Source organism: Artibeus jamaicensis, unplaced genomic scaffold, assembly GCF_021234435.1.
Source record: "Artibeus jamaicensis isolate MK-2021 breed Jamaican fruit bat unplaced genomic scaffold, CSHL_Jam_final contig_332, whole genome shotgun sequence".
Lineage (NCBI taxonomy): Eukaryota > Metazoa > Chordata > Mammalia > Chiroptera > Phyllostomidae > Artibeus > Artibeus jamaicensis.
Window position 1 is genome coordinate 24,646,241 of NW_026521788.1, and position 24,372 is coordinate 24,670,612.

General features: G+C 37.0%; 1 protein-coding gene across 6 annotated transcripts in view; it reads left to right on the plus strand.

Annotated features, from left to right (window-relative positions):
* The window catches only part of FAM149B1 (family with sequence similarity 149 member B1), a 52,907-nt gene that overhangs the window by 26,251 nt on the left and 2,284 nt on the right, over positions 1 to 24,372 (plus strand). For 4 of the 6 annotated variants that reach the window (XM_037130510.2, XM_037130509.2, XM_037130513.2 and 1 more), the window contains 10 exons: positions 1,576 to 1,718; positions 2,483 to 2,599; positions 6,232 to 6,399; positions 7,735 to 7,922; positions 15,274 to 15,398; positions 16,960 to 17,066; positions 19,189 to 19,413; positions 21,021 to 21,147; positions 21,370 to 21,495; positions 24,239 to 24,317. In XM_037130510.2, coding sequence (XP_036986405.2) covers positions 1,576 to 1,718; positions 2,483 to 2,599; positions 6,232 to 6,399; positions 7,735 to 7,922; positions 15,274 to 15,398; positions 16,960 to 17,066; positions 19,189 to 19,413; positions 21,021 to 21,147; positions 21,370 to 21,495; positions 24,239 to 24,317 — 1,405 coding nt within the window. The remainder of the gene's footprint in view (positions 1 to 1,575; positions 1,719 to 2,482; positions 2,600 to 6,231; positions 6,400 to 7,734; positions 7,923 to 15,273; positions 15,399 to 16,959; positions 17,067 to 19,188; positions 19,414 to 21,020; positions 21,148 to 21,369; positions 21,496 to 24,238; positions 24,318 to 24,372) is intronic. The other 2 variants (XM_037130515.2, XM_037130516.2) reach the window with 2 other exon arrangements.

Genomic DNA, 24,372 nt, shown 5'->3' on the forward strand with positions numbered 1-24,372 from the left:
TTAACAATTGTCATGATACTAAGTCTAAAATTAGGTCAAAATAAAAAGGTAAATGAGAAAAAGATATGATAGAGAAAGTTTAATGAGCATAGGATCTTTGAGATCTTCTCAGTTAAGAATGTTTTGGTAGGTAGAATGTTCACTGTTATTACTAGCATCTTCTTTCTGTCACCCAAAATAGAAGGTTGGATTCATTTTCACAACCATCTCTTATTGAGTCAGTCATCCAGTTCTGTGGATTCTTTCCTCACAATGTGTCTCATATCTTTGTTCTTCTTATTTTTCTTTTTTTATTTTAAAATTAAGATATAATTGACACATAACATTGTAATAATTTTAGGTATACAACATAATTATTTGATAATATAATTACAAAATGATCAAAGTTCTTGCTTTGTTTCAGTGCAGGACTGAAATACTGAAAAACTTTAGCCTTCGCTAGAAAAATAGGGGAGTGTGAATGCTCAAATGTTAAGTGTAACTACTAAAAGGATATAAACAAAATGAATAACCTCCAAATTGATAGGGGAATAAGGAAAACTCGGAAGAAATGGAGGAAAAAAAAACACAAGAAAAAGGAAGTTAAATGGAAGACACAAAATAAATGGGAGAAATAAGCCCAAATATTGTACATTATAATAATTACAAATGGATAAAATGATATAGGATTTTAAAAATCCAGCTACATGCTCTTTAAAGAAGCATGGTGAAAATGGAAAGACTCCTGAATGTTAAAAATATAGGAATGGGAAAAGTTGTAACAGGCAAATATTTCAGTAGACAATTATTTACTAGTAAAGAATAACAAAGTTCACTGAGACTAGGGAAATCTCATCTCATGCCCTAGGAGCTTGAAAACAAAAAAATTTTTAAAATTATTTGTATTGTATTCATAGTTAACCTAGCAAGCCCTTTTTTTGTTAGATAGGAGCAGACTTTCATTCTTAGAGTGAAAACACATATTTTTTTGCCTTACACTTTTAAAAGAAGGAATAACTTTTCTTCCACTGGCATACAATAGCACGCATGAATACAGATGAAGTAGAGAGTAAGCAGAGAATCAGCACAACGATGTGACCACATTCACAGTTTACAGACACCCCTTTGGCTGCTGCTAAAGGACAGATCACAGAGGGCAAGGATATCACCTAAATTGCCAAGTGAAAAATGCAGACTACAAAGTAATATATACAATGGATTATCTACCTTAAGCTCTAAAAAACTGCTGGAATATCACCAAATACCTATACTAAAATCATTAGCAATCATTATCTTGAGCAGAATTATTGGTAATTTTTTCATTATGCTTTTCTGGATTTTTCAAAATGATTATCATACAGTATTTTTATGATGTTACTTTTAAAAAGTAGAAATTTCCATAAGTTTTCTTTAAATAAAAATAGGGAGGGCAGCTGTATATTCTAAGATCTAAAAACACTAACTTCTGTGGAAATTCAACAGTATTTCAAATGGACTAAATATTAAAAACAAAACAAAATCTGATTTCTTTCAACCTCTAATATTTTTAAGAGACTGAAGTTCACCTAAATACTTTGGGGTGATATTTTCTTCTAGGAACTTGATCAAAATGCCACTGAGAAAGTCCAGGCAATGTTCACAGCCATTGATGAGCTCTTGTACGAACAGAAGCCGAGTGTACATACTAAGAGTCTACAAGAGGAGTGCCAACAGTGGACATGTAGTTTTCCTCACCTCAGGTATTCATGTGTAACACTAAGATGTGAAAAGCAGATTTCCTAAAAAAACTTGTGCTCGGAATCTTTCTGGGCATGGTTTTGATGAGTAAATAAGGTCATGCAGTGTAAAGCTACGGTTGAAAGTAAACTCAAGTTGCTGGCAGTTTCTTGGAGTTTTCACAACCATGAATATGTCATCCTGAAGAAGTGAGACAGTTTCTGTGCTTAGCTGAGATCTGTGAATCATGGCTGTGTAAAAGCCCTTCTTTTGAACAACATGGTCAGAAAATGTGTTTATCAACACTCTTATCTACAGGGAAATTTTTACATATAGTTGAAAGCACACCTAAGCTGTTAGAAATATTTCCTTAGAAACCATATTAGTGCATTTAATACATATACTTAAAATTTATAAAGTTTCCTGTTCTTAGGAATATGATTCATTGGTTTTCACTATTTTGGCTTGGCTTTCACTCATTTTGACAGGTTTAAAGATGATTACAGAGGATAGAGGGAAAATTACAAGTGTTTGCTCAGTTTCTTTGTGGGTTTTTTTTGTGGGGAGGGGCTATAATAACTTTATTTTTTCCATATCTATCCTAAGGAAGAGACATACATCTGTAATAAAGTTCTGTATTCACATTTTCTAAGAATTATTCTTACTCAGTTATCAGACTAAGTGTATACTGGGCTTCTATGTACAGCTATCAAATTTGTTCTAAAAATACCTACATTTTATATTGATGCCAGGTAAGGGTTAATTGTCTTTCATGTTCACTTTGAAGGATTTTGGGTAAGCAGATAATCACTCCAAGTGAAGGTTATGGACTGTATCCTAGATCCCCTTCTGCTATTTCAGTTTCACACGAGGCAGCACTGTCTCAGGAAAGAGATTCTACTATGTAAGTATTCTAAGTATTTATGTACCCGAACACCCAAGTATTATGTTCTACAAGTTATACTGAGGAATTAAAATACTTCTTCTTACTTTTTTATTTAATAAAGGACAGCAAATTCTGTAAGACTGACTATGGTCTTTGTGCATATTAGAATTGTTATATAATTTTTTCCCAAAAAGTAAGACATTCCCTAGGATTTAAGGATATATTGTTATGTAGATATATATATTATCTATACCTGTATCCATCTATCTACAGATACAGGAAGTTCCCTCTTGGAATAAATGTGTAGATAGACTGGCTTGAAGAAATTTAGGAGTCTAAGAAATAGACCTTAAAAATTTTTTGAAAAAGTGATTTTTGCTTAAACATGTAATATTAGCCCTGGCTGGTGTGGCTCAGTGGATTGAGCACCAGCCTGCAAACCAAAGGGTTGCTGGTTTGATTCCCAGTTAGGGCACAGGCCTGGGTTGTGGGCCAGGTTCCCTGGTGCAGGGTACATGAGAGGCTAACACATATTGACATTTCTCTCCCTCTCTTTCTCCCTCCCTTCCCCTCTGTCGATAAATAAATAAATAAATAAATAAATAAATAAATAAATAAATATAAACACCATGTAATATTATTTACAACTTAATTTCTTTATAGAAGTTAAACTGCTATTAGTTTTTTGGCTTAACAGGGGTAATTAGTATATTAGTTAAAATGGCTGATTCTTTGGAGCAACTCAAACTGTTTAAACAGCAGCAAAATATACCCAAATAGGGTTATTTCAAAACCTATGCTCATCCTTAAATCTACTGTAAAATATTATAGTTTTAACTCATTTCTTATTATTCCTATACTTTTTCCAAAGACTGTAGTTTCACTATTTGATATCCTCTAAGAATTGTCATAATACTTACTTTTGATGGCTGTTTTGCTGTAGTAATTTCATCAGTACACCAAGCAAAACATACTGTCTTAGGCCAGTCCGGGTTATGGGATCTGGGTTAACAACCAACTGACTTTTGATCAGAAATAGGAATTGTTTGCCTTTCTCAAAGTGATATAAACTCAAGTTTCTGATCACAAGGCTAAGCTTGCTTTTTAAAGTTTACCCTTTATATAAATTTCAAATTTTTACAACAAATGTGTCCCACAGAGATGAAGTATTCATTAATTCTTACTGACCAAAACTGCTTAACTCATGTGCTGTCATTAAAATACATTTTTCTGATCTGTTAGCCCAAACTTTATATATATACCTCATTCTAATTTTACAGCTATAAATAATAGTTTCATTCAGAGATTTCATCTCAAAGGAAACAAAGAGCCAAGTCTAAGCAGTTAACTCCTCCAAGGGGCCAACTCATCATTCTGCAACACACTGCAGACGCCCTTTCTTTCCCTTCTGCCTGCTACCGCCACTGCTGACTGACCCTTCTTATTTTTAGTTTTGCTTTTCTGGACTATTTCACTTACAGTTTTCAATAATTACTTTTATTTACTATAGTACAGATGAAACAAATGCCTATCTATACACAGATATATACTTAGATGAAACAAACTGCCCAGCTATATTAGCATGCCACTTCTTATGGAAAGCAATCACAAATTAAACAGAATTCATGCTATTTACCTTCAAAACTGGATTTGTCCAGGTGTGATATTTCCTCTCTTGAGTACCATATCCACTCATAGCATTTCAAAATATTTATGTTTTAATTAACCATTATGATTGATTTCAAATTTACAGGTAGGCCATGTCTAGCTGGTTCCTTTGTGTTTGTCTTGACTCTATCCTTGCTTTCTGGTTACAGTGAGGCATTCCAGACCCATCCTATTTTTTTCTTCCTTTACACCATGCTAGCCAAGGAAGTTTTCCCTGACCTTTTGTTTATGGTCCTAGATTTCTCATAGAGTTCCAAATATGACATTCACATTTCAGGTAGCAGAAAGGAGGAAAGGCAAAGGGCAAAAGGGTACCCCTGACAGCCAAACCAGTTTTCCCTAAACAGCCTTCCCAGAATCCCACATAACAATTCTGCTCATATCTTACTGGCTACATCTGGCTGTAAGGTAGTGGAAAATGTAGCCTTTGAGGTGTGTGTTGCTCTCCTGAACCAAACTGACATGATCTACTAGGAAAGAAGGAGAGGATGGGTATTGGGGTATCTATCATTCTCTGCCACATATGTATGTAATTTTTTTAATTACTGTATATATTATGTAATCTTTTTATACAATCCTTACCATTTCATTTTGGGCTTTTTCTATTTTCTCCTACACATTAATTGAATGACTATATAGTATTCCATTACATTAATATACCATTATTTAAACAATCAATACCTAAACTGTGCCCTGACTGGCGTTAGCTCAGTGGATTGAGCGCGGGCCTGCGAACCAGAGTATCGCGGTTCGATTCCCAGTCAGGGCACATGCCTGGGTTGCAGGCCAGTTCCCAGCCGGGTACACATGAGAGGCAACCATACACTGATATTTCTCTCCCACTCTTTCTCCTTCCCTTCCCCTCTCTCGAAAAATAAATAAATAAAATATTTTTTAAAAATACCTAAACTGTATTTTGAAACTGTTGGGCTAGCTTTAACCCTTGGCAATCATACACAATTCTGTGATGACAATTTTTATAGCTTAATCTTGTAAGGCATATCCTTGAAAGATATCCCCACAAACAGAATCAATGAATTAATGGGTATATTTATTTCAAGACTTCAAATATGTATTTCCAAAGTGTCTTCCAATAAGATTTTACCACTAACTGGTAAAAAGTGACATAGATTTATTTTTTTTGCTTCATTAAAAAAATGCCCAAGGTACAAAAAAAGTATAAAGAATAATATATAACATGACTTGGTTATATTTGATATTTAGTTAAACTAATAGCCAATTAAAAAAATTGTATTGCTCAAATGATCAACTACCTCCTACCCTCTACCAATCAGTAGAAACCATGACCTTGTCCAAGACCCCAACTGCCTTAGTCACCATGAGTAGTGAGTGTCCCTCTATACAACCCATCCCCTAAAAGCCACCAGAGAGCCAGGTCTTTAATCATTTGCTCACCCGTGACTCCGGGCATAGCAATACTTCCTCAACTAAGAAACCCTTACTTTCTTTGTTGCATTTAAAAAGTTGTATTGCTCAGATCTGACTGACTTTCTCCAAAGTCACCTTCCTGAAATGAATAAGTTATCACATATTCACGGAATACTTTGGCTTGAAGAGAAATTTAAACATTATAAATAAGAGAAGATCCCTGTCCTTAAGGAGCATGCATTTTGAACAATGACAGAAATATGGAAATAAGAACATAACCTCCTGAAGTGACTTTAAAGATGCAATTATGAATATAAATATTCTTAGATTTTAAAAAATTTATTTTATAGCCACAGTTGTTGCAGCTGGAAAGATACCAAGCAGTATTCAATACTTCATAATACACCTAAGCAGGTAAGTGTATGGCTAGTGTTTATTCTTCCTGCTCTGAGGATTCATAGGCATTAAGGTTTATGCTGGTACAGGAAGGTGTCACCAGGACAAGGGACTTGAAGCTAAAACTCATGTGACTGAGTGGCTGTGAGAACTGTTTATGTTGTACATAATTATTATTTGCCTTTTTTCTCTTTCAGATTTGGTATTAGGGGAAAGAAGCTACATTTTTCAACTCCTTATGTTCATAAAGCATCTTCCATTGCCAAATTCCCTGGCCTGTGTTCTATGGGAAAAGAAGAGGAAGACTGTGTAATCCTCTCGGAAGGGGTAATAGAGGAATATCTAGCATTTGACCACACAGATACGTGAGTTATATGTCTTTTAAGCTATTTACCCCTCTCCTCTTTGATGGATTAGTATCTACTTTTTCTAAAGTATAGTACCAACATTACCTATAATTAGATTTATGTCACTTTTTGTTACTACTTTTCTGTTGCTTCTCAGGTATCCAGAGTTCATGTGCTTAGTTGATATAAATCCTTATTACTTCTACCTACCAGACTTCCTTATGTTGTTTCTTCCTGCATATATCATTTGTCTCTTCATGACATTAAACATTTTTAAATGAATTAATTTTTTTCTCCACATAATTTGACTTTACTCTATGTAAATTATCACCAGTAACTCATGGAATCACTGAAACTTTTTAAAAGAATAGTTGAAGGAGATATGAACTTCATTTACATAAATCCTGTTTGAAAAAGGTACATATAGTTTATATAAAACCCTTATGCTCAACACAGATTTTGTAATTAATAGTAAGCACATCAGCTAGTCCTCCCCACACCTCCAGAATTGTGGGGCTATTGGCACTCCCTGCCAGAGAAGAGAGACTTGGCTAACTGGGGCTTTCGGAGTTACAGACACACAGTCTCCAGAAGAGCTTCAGCGTAGCTTCCTGTGCTGTTGGGTTCCCCTCTTTTTCATTTCCAGCCAATTGGCAAATGTTTATTGGATTAGTAAAAGTATTTTAATAATCTATGTTGACTGTTTCCCTAATGAATCATTGCCTTAAATAGTTATGGAGCATAATCACAGTAACATGCACATCATTAAATGTGTCACGTTAATATTAATATAAATGTTATTCAGTTACAGCCCTGGCTGGTGTGTGGCTCAGTTGGTTGAGCACCGGCCTGCAAACCAAAGTTCACTGGTTCAATTCCCAGTCAGGGCACATGCCTGGGTTGCGGGACATGCAAGAGGCAACAAATCGATATTTCTCTCCCTCTTTCCCTCCCTTCCACTCTCTCTAAAAATAAAAAAATAAAATCTCTAAAAAAATAAAGTATCCAATTACAACAAAAAAAGATGATTTCAGTATGCTTGTCACAGCTTGTTACTCAATTGACAACACTGATCTGTTTAAAGGTAAAAAATCACAATGATTCTCAGTCTTATTGTTCTTGTTTTATTTTTTGCAGAGTAGTGGGATGGGGTGGGGTGGGGGTAATAATGGAAATTCAGTCTCCTCTGCTGAGAACTCCCTTTGTTCATAGGGCAGCTTAAAGCATGTGCTACATACTCTAGGCAAGGGGTGGGGGAGGGGCGCAAGTCACACTCCTAAGGAGCACAAAGAACAGTGATGAGCATTCAGTGAAGAATAACCATGAAGTCTTTCCATCTTGTTTCTGTTACAGGGAAGAGGGGTTTCATGGAAAGAAAGCAGAAGCAGCTACAGAGAAACAGAAATTAGGGTATCCCCCCATCGCTCCATTTTACTGCATGAAAGAGGATGTCCTTGCTCACGTGTTTGATGACGTGTGGAGCAAGGTCCTGAGCTGTATGGAGCAGTTGACACGTACTCACTGGGAGGGATTTGCTTCTGGTAAGGATCTTTGTGAAACAATATAAAAAGATAATTGTTTATGATTTCCAAGCACTGACCAGTCAATTAGACTATGTTTCATTAGTGCAAAGGACTCATATTTGTATTTCCCACAGAAACTAAGAGATATTTAGAAAATATTTGAGAATGAGTAGATGAGTAGCAAGGGCTAACCTATGGTGACTAGACGGAGGTTGTGTTTTCTCTTTGAATATAATTATTTGTGACAATAAAATGTGCAAGTGGCAAATACATCTTTAAACTGCTTTATTGAAGAATAATGGATATAAAATAAATCATACATATTTAAGGTATACAATTTGATAAACTGACCTGTGTATAAACCCATGAAATCATGAAACAGCCAATCTAGTCGACATACCCATCAACTCAAAATGACCTCTGTGATCCCTCTCTCCTGCCCTTGCCTGACCCACTCTCCCCAAGTGACAGCTAATCTGTCACTGTAGATTTCTTGATTTGCAGAATTTTATATAAATGGAATCATATGGCATTTAACTCTTCTATCAGTTCTTTCACTCATCATGACCATTTTAAGATTCATCCATGTCCTTGTGTGTGTCAATAATTTATTCCTTGTATTGCTTAGTATTCCATTGTTCTATAATGTATTTGTCCATCTATTGGTTGATGGACATTTGTATTGTTTTCAGCTTTGAACTGTTACACATAAAGATGTTATGAACACTACTGTAAAAGAACTTTTTGGAAATACATATTTTTTTCTCTTGGGTAAATTTCTGCAAGTGGAATAGTTGAATTACATGGTTAAATGTATATTTAACTTTTCAAGAATTGTTTGTGTTGGTTTTCTGTGTTGCACAAAAATTATCACAAACTTAGCAGCTTCAAACAATATATATTTATTAGCTCACATATTTGTGGGTCAAAAGTCCAGGAATGGCTTAGCTAGTCCTCTCTCTTTGGGACCTTAAAAGGCTGCAGTCACGGTGTTCGCCAGGGCTGGGTTCTCATGTAGGGGCTCAACTACAGTAGAAAAGGATCCACTTACCCTTTTGTGTGTTCTTGGGAGGATTCAGTTTCTTACAGATGTAGTAGTCATGGCAGCTTTCTTCTTCAAAACTGGCGAGAAAGACTGAGAACTAGTCTGCTAGCAAGACAGAAGCTTATATAATATAACATAATCATGGAAGTGACATCCCTTCACTTTTACTGTCACCTATTTTCTGAAAAAAGTCACAGGTCTTGCCCATCTGCCCACATTCAAAGAGAGGAAATTACACAAATGTGTGAACACCAAGAGGTGAGCATCATAGGGCAGCCACTACATTCCTCCCACCGGTCCCCAATGATTCATATGCTCCCACATGCAAAATACATTCACCTCCCTTCTGAGGTTCCCAGGAGATTCATCCTAATCAGAAGTCTAAACATTTTATCATCTAAATCAGGTCCTTCTATGAATGAAGTTCTTGGATGTAATACAGTAAGTTATTGGGGCACAATTCATTTCCATCCACAGACCTATGAAACTAAAGGTTATATACACAGGTATGTAAACATCTAGCTATGTGATCTAACCATTTCACTCCTAGAGACAAGTTAATCTGACTCCACATCCAACATATAACAATGGGCCAGAGAAAGGATAACAGTTATAGACATTCCAGTTAAAAAGGCAGGGGAGCGGGGATGGAGAGTAAAAAGGGATCCATGTGAAATTTTGAACTCCAATGGGGAAAATATTGGGAGTTCCTTCATTAAGTTTCAAGGCCTGGAAATAATCCTCTCAGCTCTCCACTCCACTGTCTGGGCTCCTAGTTTCACCCTCTGAGTCATCTTTCCTTTCTCAGGAAAGATAGCACATGTTCCCAGCTTGTGTAGATTTACCAGGCTGATTCCTACCAGTAGGATTTTGGAGGTCTGACAACCTTCTTTCATTTAGAATCTTTTGCCATCTAGAGAGACTGAGAATTTCCAAATTCATCAGGTCCTGGTTTCCTTATGTTTAATAGTTTTCCCTCAATTTATCACTCTCATCTTATGTTTTATTATAAGCACCAGGAAAAAAATCAGACCTTACCCTCAACACTTTGACTAGAAATCTCTTCAGCTATATAACCAAGATCATCACTTACAAGTTCAGCTTTTCACATTACCACAAGAGGCCATTTCACTAACCTTTCTGCCACCAAATAACAAACATCTCCCTTCTTCCACGTTCTAATAAAATGTTCCTCGTTTCCTTTGGAGCCATCCCCTAAAGCATCCTCCAAATCCAGATTTCTACTAAATTTGTTTAAGACAATTTATGCCTTCTCCATCATGCTTCTCAAATTTCTTCCAGCCTCTATCAATAAACAATTGAAAGGGAAATTAAGAAAACAACTCATTTACAACAGCATCAAGAAGATTAAAACACTTAGGAATTAACTTAACAAAGGCAGTGCAAGAGTTGTACATTGAAAACTACAAAACATTATTAAAAGAAATTAGAGAAGACCTAAAGAAATGGAAAGATGGCTGTATTTGTGGATGAAAGATTTAATATCATTTAAGATGGCAATACCCCTCAAATAGGTCTACAGGTTAAGTACAATCTTTATCAAAATTCTAACTGCCTTTTTTTGCAGAAATGGAGAAGCTCATCCTGAAATTCATATGGAAATGCAAGGTACCCTAAATATGCAAAACAATATTGAAAAAGAACAAAGTTGGAGGATTCACACTTCCTGATTCTAAAACTTAACACAAAGCTACAATAATTGAAACAGCGTGATAATGGCATAGGACACATTCAAAAATCCAGAAATAAACCTATGCATCTATGACCAATTGATTTTCAGTAAGGGTGTGAAGATCATTCAATGGGGAAAAGAAGAGTTTCCTCAACAAATGGTATAGGAACAACTAGATAGCCACATAGAAAAGAATGAAGTTGGGACTTTACTTGACACCATATACAAAATACCAACTAAAAATGGAAAAAAGACACATTTAAGAACCACAACTGAGAAGAAAACATATATATCTTCATGATTGGCATGAGATTATGTCTGGTAATTTCATGTTGCTTCTGCTTGGAGTTTGTTGAGCTATTTGCATCTGTGGGTTTATTGCTTGGTTTGACAGTGGATTCTTAGATATGACACCAAGTCCACAAATGATGAAAAAATAGATAAATTGGACTTCATCAGAATAATAAACATTTTATATCAAAGACATTATCAAGAAAGGTAAGAAAATCACCTACAGAATGGGAGAAAATAAGCACAAATTATACAACTCATAAGAATCTAGCAGCCACAATATATAAAGAACTACAACTCCACAACAGGATAAACAACCCAATTTAAAAAATGGTCAAATAACTTGAATAGACATTTCTCCAAAGAAGATATACACGTAACCAATAAGTACATGAAAAGATGTGCAAGATCATTATTCATTAGGGAAATGCAAATCAAAATGAAACCACAATGAGATACCATGTCATACCTGCTAAGATGGATGGATATACATATTTTAAAGGACAGTACAAGTGTTGGTGAGAATGTGGAGATTATTGGAACCTTCACACACTGCTAGTGAATATATAAAGTAGTGTAGTCATTGCTGCATTGAAAACAGTTGGGCAGGTCCTCAAAAGATTAAATATAAGTTTACCATTTGACACAGCAATTTCACTCAAAGGCATATAACTGGAAGAATTGAAAACACATACCCACAAAAAGCCTGTGCTTGAAATGTTCATAGCAGCATTATTCATAGTGATCAAAAAGGAGAACCAACCCAAATGTCTACCAACTGATGAATGGATAAAGAAAATTTGGTGTATCATGCATTATGGGCTGCAATGTGTCCTCAAAATTCATATGTTGACCTGGCTGGTGTAGCTTAGTGGATTGAGTGCTGACCTGTTAACCAAAGGGTCACTGGTTTGATGCCCAGTCAGGGCACATGCCTAGGTTGCAGGCCAGGTTCCCTGGTGCAGGGTGCGTGAGAGGCAACCACGAATTGATGTTTCTCTTCCCCTCTTTCTCCTTCCCTTCCCCCTCTCTATACTTTAAAATGGTTAAAAATCATGAATTTTGTTGTGTGACTTTTATTTCAGTAAAAAAATTGTTTTAATTTTTCCAGCCTAAAGGTTATCCTCTAACATTTCTTGTGAGTCTGTTAGTGATGAATTCTTTCATTTGTAGATATGAAAATTTATTTTCCTTTCATATTTTTCAAGATAATTTTACAGGGAATGAAATTTTAGGTAGACAGTTTTTCTCTCAGTACTTTAAAAGTGTGGTGCACTGTCTTCTCATTTGCAATTGAGACAAGAAATCTGATGTCATTCTTTTCTTTGTTCCTGTGTACATGTCTCTTTTTCCTTTGGTTGCTTTTAAGATTTTCTTTTTATCACTGGCTTTGAGCAATCTGATTATGCTGTACCTCGATGTAATTTTCTTCATGTTATTTCTGCTTGGAGTTTGTTGAGCTATTAGGATCTGTGGGATATTGTTTTGTGGAAAGTTTTTAGCCATGAATCCTTCAGATATTTTGTCTGCCCTTCCCCCCACCCCACCATCCCTGAGGACTCTGGTTACTCATGTATATTTTGATCACTGAGCCCTCAGATACTTTTTGAACGTTTTTCCTGTGTATTTCATTTTGAATAATTTCTATTGGAAAACTACCCAAATGTCCCTCAACAGTAGAATGTGATATATTCATACGATGGAGTACTATACCATTAGAATAAGCAAACTACTCTTACAACTTTATTTATACAATATTTATTTATAAAAATAGGTGATGGTAAAGGGCATGAGGTTTTCCTTTGGAGTGAAAAAAGGCATGGGATTAGATAGATAGTGGTGATGGTTACACAACACAATGCATGTGCTTATGCCATGAACTGCACACTTTAAAATAGTTAACATATTAAATTTTATGTTATGGATATTTTTCTACAGTATAATTTTTTTAAACAGGTAATGGGACCTATTTGGCCCATGGCCATAGTTTGCCAGCCCCTGCTCTAAAATGTTAGCCACATGAGAAGCCATGTGGCATAATGGTTACAAGCACAGTTACCAGACAACCTGTGTTCACCCACTGGCTCTGACGCTAACTGTGTGTCTTATACAAGGTGCTTAACCTTGCCGTGCCTCCGCTTCTTTACCTATAAACAAGTATAATTCTAATATTTATTTCGTATGGTCACTTAAGAAATAAACAAGTTATGTGAAATTCATAGAGTAGTTCCTGTAATATTTATGAATGCAATAAATGTTGGCTATTATCATTACTTTAAAAAATACCACATGGAAAGAGAATACATGCATTTTTGGCTTTGGTGTGGACCAGTTGGTTAGCTGTTGTTAGGGCCAATCTGCAGGAACTGGTATAAACCTATCCCTACTACTAGAGAATTGTTTTTTTCTACCTCTGTATGAGAAAGAAAAGCCAAACTGCATGCTAGTCATATGTACAGTAGGGCCACATGGCAACCTGTCATATTTGGAAGTGTCAACTCTAAACCAGAAGTATATAAAACTGAGCAAATGTAACTATTTGTTCATTTTTATAACTTGGTATTTTTACCATCATTTTAACTTTCAGTCAAGCCAGCATTAAAATCTAAATTGTGGAAGAATGTTTATTATTTATTTTAAAATTATTTTAAGCCTGATTTGCTAATGGGGAAACAAGCTTCACTGGACATATTTGTCGAGGACAGTTCTACCTCCTCAGAACAAAACAGGAGTAAACAGAATGATCACGGGTGCAATTTAGAACCAATGACCAACAAGAGTTATAGATATTAGTTTTACTCAGAAACGTAATCTCTCAATTTGAATTCCGTTTCTGAGCCAAATTTAATGGTGAAAAGCACTAAAACCCACCAAAATCCAATGTTTTGTAATTATGATCCATGAAGCTATGGACACTCTTGAACATTCCTCCTGGTATATGTGCAAGAGCTCCTCTAGGGTACACACCAAGGAGGTTGCTGGCTCAATGGAAATGCATCTTCAACTTCACTAGATATCACCAAATTGTCCAAAGTGATAGTACCAGTTATGTATATCCACCAAGAGTACGTGAGCTCCTGTGCTCACAATCTTATCAATAATTTTTGATCAACTCTAATTTTCTGTTGACATATAAAAGGATGTCTCATTGTGGTTTTATATCTTCATTTTTTAAGTTGAAGTACAATTTACATATAGTACAATTTTCCCCTCAGTGTACAGTTCATGTTTTCCACCTCCTTTGCTTTGAACTGAATTCAGGATTTCTTTAAGCTTTCTTCTTCTAGTGCACTAAGTCTGTCTTTAGCAGGATCTAATCTGCTATTGTCTCTGCTGAGAGTTTTTCTTGTTCTTTAGCAATTTCAGTTCACGTAATTTCATTTTATTTTACAAATCTGCTTGGTTATTTTTATGTCTTACTCTTTACTCATATTTTTTCCATTGCTTCACTTCTTTTACATTTTGGACTTGGTAATTTCAATTTCTTAAGTCTTTGCTGACCTGATTATGCTGTTTTTGCTTGCTTTTTATCAAGTTGTTTTGTGTCCTTATAAGTTGTGATTTGTAACAGTGGGTTTTAATCTTGCAGCTTTGTGTGTGGAAATTCTTTGAGGCCTGAATTAATGGGGTGAAGGTTTATCTAGTGTTAGTAGTCACTAGTCACATGTGGCTATTTAAATTTTAATTAAAATTAGATTTAAAAGTCTGTTCCTCAAACTAAGCAAATGTTAAGTTCTCCATTGCTACCTGTGGTTACAGGCCACTATGTTAGACAGTGTGTATGTAGAACATTCCCATCAATGGCAAATATTCTGTTGCATAGCTTTGCTCTAGAGATTTTTTCTTTTTTTGCTTTAGAGCCTTATACTTCTGTACTTGTTGGCTTCAGAACTCCCCAAACCCTGTACTTGTCACATTTTGATGAGAAAAAAGTTTCAGCACTCAGGTGCTTGCTCAGGACTCATTGCATTTGCTAGAATTTGCATGAGTGGCAACTCCGTCTTGCAAGAGAAAATGCTTCATTCCTTGGTACTTGTGTGTTTTGGTGCTTGTCATGAGTTCCAAAATGAATTAACAATCAGTACCAAGGTACCACTGTATTTGCTTTCCCTTAAGCCAGGTACCAATAGGCATTGAAGCCTGGGAAATTTCCTTAAATAGAATTCTTTGAGGATTTTTTTGGAACCATGCAGGTGGTAAGAAATTGGGCTGAAATGATGAGTGAAGCCTAGCTTGAGAATGAATTCTCAAGGAAGATTTTTTTCACAGTACTGTTGCAGTGGGTCTGGAGATATCCACGGATAATATTCTGTTGTTTTTGTTTTTGTTTTTTTGCTCAGATGATGAGAGTAATGTTGCAACCACCAGATCAGCTTCAGAAAGCCCCTGTGTGCTAAGTGAGCCACAACCTTTGGTCTTACCTCGCGTGCCACAGTCTAAGGTGCTGTCGATGACCTCCAATCTGGTAAGCCCCCAGAGGAGTACACTGTAGAGCCTTGAATTATTCTTGCCAGAAGTTTTCTCTGAGTTATTTGTATTAAATGTAGTGTTTATGGCTCATTTTTCAGTAGTTATGTGTTTATCACTACAATCCAGTGATTCTATGTATTGACAAAAGACAATTCAATTTGAAAAATTAATAGCAAATCAGGGTTAAGTTATTCTCAGTCAGCTCTTTGAAAATGTATGTATTAACTGTGTAATCTAGAAGCAACTATATGGTCAGCCTAACTCTTCTGGGAAGAATGAAGAATATGATGAAAACAGGAACCAGATATCAGATATTTTAAGGCCTTCACATTTCTGTCCTTTGAATATCTTTCGAATCCCTTCCCTCTTTTTTTTTTTTTTTGTCACTGCCTACTTGATTTTTGTTTTTAATGTTTTGCTTTTTGGTGTTTAGTACTCAATGCAGGTGTAAAAGGCAAACCAGAGAGAAGTGGTCTCAATTAAGTCTATGGACAAACGTAGATGTGGCCATCTTTTGTAGAAGGTTGAGCCTGCTGAGGAGCCTGGTCTCATCCAGTGTAATGATTATGAAGTAGCAGCTACTACATGATAATTTTCCAGTGTTACCTGTAGCAAAAGAGTTGGGGGAAGGAGGGAGTAGTGGGGAGGGAAAAAAGAAAAGAGAAAAGGGAGTCTAATGCTTGGGCCAAGTTCATCAACCCTGGATTTTACTACCAGCTCTAGTATTTGCTTTGCTGGTATACTGAGCAGATATTGCACAGCTGCATTTAGAAAAATGTTACTTAAAAATAAAACCAGCAAGGCTCAATTAATACCTTATCACATCAAAGGATGAACCAGGTGAACTAATGTTCCTTGGATGGTAATAAAATACTTCTACATGTAGAACTGGTTTTGGCTACGGTTTAGGAAACCTAAGTCCTGATCAGTTAACTTGAATGGTTCTGGCTAATGATGTAAAGAAAAAAGCGTTAATCCACACATTCTTGAGAGAAAATGGGAGGAAAGTGAATGGCAAAGGAAATGACCAGATGACCTTAGAACAAAGAAACAGGACTCTGAGGTCCTAATGTCAGTCCAACTTAGACTAGATCCTTCTAATAAACAGTCTTCAGAATTTCAGTTCTGAGACATGACTACTGCAGGAGTAGTGAAGGAGAAAGAATTAGTTTGTGTGGAGTGTAAGACTGTGATGATGGTAGAGATCATGTTAGAGTTTATCCTTATTTTAAAAACTTTGTTCCATATTTGTTTTCTTTTCTCACAATAATAACAAAGGTCCTCTCTCCCCTATGACAGTGGCTACTAAGTGCTTTCATTTAGGTTGGTCAGGCTTCCCACACCTGCTGTCATTGAGGAAAGGACTATGACCCTGTCATCTTGACAGTGAACTTGGGTCCCAGCTAGGCTACTGACCAAGATGTTACAAAAGTTAAGGCACAGGACAAAAATGTATACATGACCTAATTTGGAAATAATAACTTTTGGCAGAGTTGGGAAACTGAGCAGGTATCTTCGCCAACCAATAATGAGTAACATCTTCTTCTAACGTGTAGATGAGTCTCTGTCAAGCAGCAAGTGGTCATCAGCCAAATGTGAATGGTCTCTTGGTTCACGGAATGCCTCTACAGCCAAGAAATCTCTCCCTGATGGACAAAATCCTGTAAGGAGTATAAAATTCTAATAATCTAGAGTTTAAGTAGATCACTGAGAAATAAAAGGAAAGTCAATCAGTCAACATGTATGTATTGCTACCAAGCAATCAGACATCTTGGGAGTAAAAACATCTAAGGGAGATGGTCACTACCCTCAAGGAGTGGATAATTAGAAAGAGAAGACACACATGAGTGAAAGAGACCTAACCAAATAGGGCATTTTTGTGACTGAGTGCCAAGTGTGTGGTACCCAGAGTGAGTGCTATGATGGCCCCAAAGAAGGAAGACATTTTGGCAGATAAGTGTAGATTTTGAACTTGTCCTTCAAAGATGGGAATTTGGAAAGCAGAGAAAAGCAGTAGAACTATTCTAGGTAGGAGAAATTATATGGGAGAAGATTTGGAGATGGTAAAATACAAAATATAATACATAGAACAGAAAGACCATTTCTGCTACAGAAGGAGACAGGTCAGAACTTGAATGTTTCTGACCGAAGATTACTGACAATCTTCTAGAATTTTTATTGCCAAGCAGTATTCTATTCTAAGAGTGTACAATTTGTTAATCCATTCTTCTGTTAGTGAACACTTGGGCTGTTTCCAAGTTGGGGCTGTTATACGTAAAAACACTGTAAATATTTCTGCACAGGTCTTTTTTGTGGACCTGTGTTCTCATTTTTCTTGGTTTAGTATCTAGAAATCAAACTGCCATAAAATTTTCCAAAGTAATTGTACCTACCATTTTATACTCCTAACCAGCAATGTATGAGTTTCAGTTGGGGAGTACATATATTTAAATCAGGAATTTGAAATATTTCACAACAGTAGAACATAGATTGAAATGTAGGACATGTAGGTTAGGAATCTAATGCAGGAGTTGGAACATGTGCCCCTAATGGTCTGTCTGCACTCAAGTTGTAGCAAAGGATGAGAAAGAAATGAAGTGTAGGAGATTACAAAAGAAATCAAATTCTATAAAAATAGAAGAATCACAGTCAACTTTGAAATTTCAAACTCAATGGAAGCTTGTTTGGGAAGGTAAGTCTGGTTTGGGGTGTGTTGAGTTTACAGTGATGGGCCATGTTGTGGGAAAACATGCCAGAGGTCATATTTGGCAGTTGATATAGAAGTCACCTGGCTAGAGGTGATAAGCAAATTCAGTTATGAAATTAGGGTGTGTAAAGAAAATGCGTACGTGAATGTTCAGGGAAGCAGGGAGACCAGAACATCTCTTGTAATGCTCAAGGCTTAGCCCTATTCCTTGATGGGTACTTTCCCTTCCTACTCCTCCAGCACCGAAGCATATTTTGCACTAGAGGACATCAATGTGGCCTGGAAGGTTGAGGAATTTGCTGAAGGCCAAAGAGCAAGTGGCAGAGCTTGCTTCATTGTTCCACTGCCTTCTTTTCATTGTGCTTTACAATAGAGCCAAACATCCTCTCACAGGCTTAAAAAACAAAACACCTGAATCTATAGGGCAGAGTTTATGCTACTGAACCGTTCAGGCAAAGTATTTTATTTATCAGAGTACTTACATCAGAGTGTTCTACCTCACAGTTGCTTATACAAACAAGAATCTACTGTGGTCCTACTGCCTGTGGTAGCACAAGGCTCTGGACCTTTTGCCTGCTCCCAGATTTCTAAGGAACCCAAACTCCTCCCCCTGCAAGTTCCAATTAGCTCAGCATTTTAATTTCTGCAGGGGTAGTCACATTGCTTCCAAGCAGCAAGATTTGCCTTTCAACTAAGTCTTTCCGGTGACATTTTTCAGCACCAAGGAATGCCTTGAATATGATAGGAATTGGTCCCTGAGGTAAACTTTCTGGAAGCACTTCAGAGGAGGTACCCTTCAGGTTAGCCCTCACTGGTAACTGAAGGAAGTGACTGTGATTGCAGGTGAATAAGAACTTTATTTCCCAAATCTCTATTCTGTGTACGACTGAAATGATGCCCTTCTTTGAAGAACACATTCTCATGCCTAGGCTAGATAATGTAAGTTCTGAAAACTATGTTAGTTTTTACTTTTGCATTTTTCTCCCATGAATGTTTTATAGTCTGTTTTTTACCCGTTGAGTTGTGTCTCCCAGTACAGAGCAATCTCAATTTCACTGTGGGTTTCTTTGGCCACTAGAGATCTCGATGACAAGCTACTTATGAGGCCTGGGTCCAGTACCACCCTTTCGACCCGAAATTGGTCAAATCGAGCCCTAGAGCTTTGTACATCATCTCTGTCATACACAGTGCAGTCCGCCAGGAGGCGCAATCCCCCACCACGAACCCTGCATCCCATCAGCACAAGCCATTCCCGAGCTGGAACACCAAGACCTGTGGAAGAAATCCTCAGAGGATCCCGAGTGTAGGTTTTATAAGCAGAATTTCTGGAAACTGTGGTAAAACTCATGAAGAATTTTATGTAATGAATTTAAGTATAATATTGAAATACATTTCTAGAAACTAATCATTACATATTCTTATGATGGATTGCACACTGGTTCAAATCCATCCACTACAGAAAAAAAATGGCTTAAATGTGAACACAGATACTGGACCTTTCTGTTGATTTAGCTGAAGATTTCTATTTCTACAAATAAAATGTTGGCTAAATGTTGGCTTACCAAATAAAAGGTATATATATTTTATTATTTTCCTTAGTGGGAACATGTTCAGTGAAGTTCATCCCACAATAATAGTTAATTCTCATTTAATGTTTTCTGTACCACTGGAATTGCTTATTCCACTGACAATGAAGTTTGTAAACCTTAGAGAAATTATTGCTTATAATTTATATTCCAGGAAAAATACCCCTCAGCACTTCTTAGGAAATAACACTACACATATCCTCTCCCATTTCTCACCCTTCATTTGCTACACACTGAGCCTCATTGTGCAAAAAATACCAATTTTTACAATTAAATTCTTTAGTTAACTCACAAAATGTAGGATGATTTCTAGGATTATGATCAAGGGTATGAAATAATGTAACTGTTTTGAATTCAGCTTCTAACTTAAGCACATACCACTATACTTGTCTCCCACCATTTCTTGATTTTGATTTTTCAATTTCTCATTATAATTTATCCCAACACTCACTAAAAGAGATGTCCAAAACCACCAAAAATCTTTGTCAGGAACTGGGGTTCACCTCACCAGCTCACTATTTTATTGTGTTGCTGAGGCAGTCTCTATGCTGTTATAGCTATAGATTCATTCATTTAGGAGTGAGTGGTCTTGATGTATAATTAATCTCTTATCCCTTCTGACAGTGCATTTTTTCAAAGTGAAAAAAGAAGTTGCTTTGTTTTTTCATGGACATGAAAGTATCACTGTTTCAATTACTGTCTTGGGTATGAGTTACACAGCCAACTGCTCCAGACTCCATGGAAGAAAATGGGAGTGTAGGACCTTTCCTGGGAATTATAGTTATTAGTGAAAAGGACAGTCAGAACAGTGAATTCCATCAGATGTAAAATTACAAACCCATTATTGGTAGAGAAGTGCAACATCAGATAGGGAGAAAAGTTTTTTTACAGATTTTATTTATTTTTAGAGAGAAGGGAAGAAAGAGAGGAAGAGAAATATTGATGTGCAAGAGATACAGGGAAGCCTCTTGCATGCCCCACACTGGGGACCCAGCCCACAACCCAGCCATGTGCCCTGACTGGGATTTGGACTGATGACCTTTCAGTTCACAAGCCAGCACTCAATCTAGAGTCACACCAGCTAGAGCAGTGCAAACTTTTATTCCAATTTTCTGTGAAAGGGTCAACTGCTGTGTTCAGGATAGTTTCAAGAAAAATCATAAAATACTATGAAAAATCCCAAAGTCCTTTCATTGAGATCTCTTTACTTAAAAAGGTTAAAGTTTTGTGTATGACGTTAAATTCATGTTGAATTTATCCTGATCAGTTTGCTTTTGTTCTAACTTGATGCTTTCATGTCTTGTGTTCACTGCTTGATCTGCAGCCAGGTGATGGCTGACTCGCTCTCTACTCCCTCACCAATGCCCCTGAGCCGAAATAATCTGCTGCCACCTATTGGCACAGCCGAAGTGGAACACCTGAGCACTGTGGGGCCACCACAAAGGCAAACGGTATATGTCTGTTCCCTATTGCCTTTCCATGCGCTTATAAAACCTCATGACAGTAATTCTGTAGGACCTATACTCTGGCCTTAACATACTATATTTTGCCTAAAGCAATACTGAATTCTATTCGATGCCAGTGGAATTGGAGGTGCTTGGCTTGGTAGGGTTCATGTAGTGTACACATAGCAAATTGTTTTAATTGTTTCTGTAATTTTGTCTCTGCCACAGAAAACCCACGGTGATGCTAATCGTGCTCGAAGTGCAGTGGTGGATGAGCCTAATCATCAGCAGCCCCAGGAGAGGCTCCTTTTACCTGACTTTTTCTCCAGGCCCAACACAACTCAGTCATTTTTGGTAGTGACATTTCCTCTGTGGTCTTGATAATTGGGGAAAAGGAAAAAAACACTAGTTTGGCAGACTTAAGACTCTACATAGTGGCTCGGTCGACTCAAAGCATAAAAGTTGAGGTTCTAACAATGAAAATAGTGTTTTAAGAACATTTTGTTGAAATTCTAACTGGACTCTTGCTACTCATTCTTTTAACGTGTAGAATAAAGTATTATAAAATGCTAATCAGGCCTGAAACATCACTAGAGGCCAATGACAAAACTGAAGCTGTCTGCCTTCAGGCACGTCATGAAAAGGCAAGATTCTTTGGAAAAAACAATAATGCTGGGAAAAAGTAGAAAACAGCAGGAAAAGAGGAAAACCAAGTATGAGATGAGTTGACTCCGTAACAGAAGCTATAGGCATGGGTCTACAGGAGCTGAACAGGGCTGTTGAGGACAGGACATTGCGGACATCATTCACAGGCTCAGCAGGAGTCACCCAACTCAGCAGCATGTAACACGCAAACACAAATGCCTTATGTATGAATTACAAAATGTAAAAAAGTTAAAGTTTAGATATTTCTTGAGAATAAGCAAAAAAAAAAAAAAGTTAAACCTCAATGTATATTTGGTCAGCCTAACTTCATTCTCCAATGCTGTTCTCATGGAGTTTATACCAATAGTGCTGTCATATAACGATGTGGACTGCTGGATGGGCAACTTAGGACTTTTTTTTAGTTAAGATGCCTAACACTGCCTTATTATTCTGTGTATATTTATTAGCCCCTTTACTTATAAGCGAGTAATAGAAAAACCTTGTTGGGAGACTGGTGGTTATCCCCTGGCCTTGCCCAGTTGTACACTTGCTCGGCCCCTCCCCATCTGCTTTGTTGTAAGAGGGCTTGCTGGGCTTGGGGAAGTGACTGGGGCCACACTTAGTGCCCAGGAATTAGGGTCTGCACAACCTATGTATTTCCAGGATAGTGGTGTTTGTAGCCCTCTTATCCCAACTCATAACCCTTGAACTGTTAGAGCCTAAAGCATCATCTTTAGGCTATACATTGAAGCATACAATCTTTCCTCCACTAGAATGAGAATGAATGGGCCACTGTATTAGTTTCCTAGAGTGGCTGTAACAAATTATCACAAACTGGGTGGCTTAAAATAGAAATTTATTGTTCCAGAGCCTGAAGTCCAAAATCAAGGTGTCAGCAGAGCCATATTCCCTCTTTAGACTCTAGGAGTCTCTTCTTGCCTCTTCCTAGCTTTTGGTGGTTGTCAGCAATCCTTGGTGGTCCTTGGCTTTGCAGCTGCATCACTCCGATTCATTTGTCTTCACATAGCCTTCTTCTAATTTCCCCTCTTATAAACATACCAGTCATTGAATTTAGGGCCCACCCGAATCCAGTCAGACCTCATCTGAGCTTGATTATAAGGGCATAGATACTATTTCCACATAAAGCCACATTCACAGGTCCCAGGTGCATATAAACTTTGAGGGGACACCATTTACCCCAGCAGACCTCAGGAGGCTTGATCCTAGGGTGAGTCACCCAAAACACAGGCAAAAGGGAAACATGAGCACTTTTGATTCTTTCTCAACATGAACCTTAGAAAGTTTGAGAACCTTTATTAAATGTGTCTTCTCATAATTTGACCCAGAACATTTGTTAAGCAATGTTTGTTGATTATATTCTATAGCTAGATTCTCTTGTATCAAACATTTAATTGTGGTTGCCTTAGGAGTAAAGGTGAACACATGAAAAAATTCAAGTTTCTTCGTTTTTATAGTTATAAAACAAAAGTGAAACTTTCTTACCTTAGCCATTTCTTTCTCAATTTGCTGTCATGAAAAGGGATGAGCTAGTAGCTCAATGTAACTAAAAGCACTAGATCTGAGTCCTGGGCCTGGCTCTGCCAAACAAGCACTCTGCTCCTTGGTGGTCTTGTCCAGAATGGGAATCAGCATTCATGGGCCATCTGGCTTACTGCTTGTTTTTATTTAAAAGTTTTAGGGCAGAATCATCATGCTCATTCATATACTGTCTCTGGCTGCTTTCCCATTACAACTACAGAGCTAAGTAGTTCCAACAACAGCACTGTGTACCACCAAGTCTAGAATACTTACTATCTGGCCCTCTATGAATACATTTGCTGACCCCTGATCAAAACATAGGGCTTCAAACAGGAAAAAAAAATTCCTGAAATCTCTTGATTGTAATGCTGTGACATGGAACCGAGGGCTATTTTTTTATTCCAGAAGTGCCAGCGAGATGGCATGGATAGCTTTTATTTTTTGATATTTCATATTTTACTATTTTAGAACTTAAAATCTTTATAATTTTGAAATGTTTCACATTATTATATTTTAAGTACAGAAATCATGAATGTTTCAATGCTGCTGAAAATGCTGTTCATTGTTTTAAACAGTCAGCAGGCAACAGAAATTGTATTAAATTCCCCTGGTGGCCAATTATATTTAGGAATATTAAACCATACAGATTATTTATAAATGCTAAGGTTTTCTTAAAGGCATATTAATAAAGCTGTAGAACTTGCAATTTTTACATGTTAACAAATGGCTCTGTGGACCTCTGGCTTTGGATTTTTCCCCTGGAATGTAAGAGGGTGCACTCAACTAACTTCTCCCTTGGATTAGTGGAAAATGCCATTTACATTGTTGTCCAATTGGGAGGTTTTCTCTATAATTCTACTAACATATTACCTTTTGGGAGACACAGCATTACAAATGTCTCTTTTCTTTTCAGCTGGACACGCAGCATCATCATTCATGTACTGCTGAGTATCCTCACCAGGCCAGACCCGGGAGGGCATCTGCAGGGACAGGTGGGGCCAAGACTTATTCTACCACTATGTGGCTATGTTAGGACCCTACCTTGGT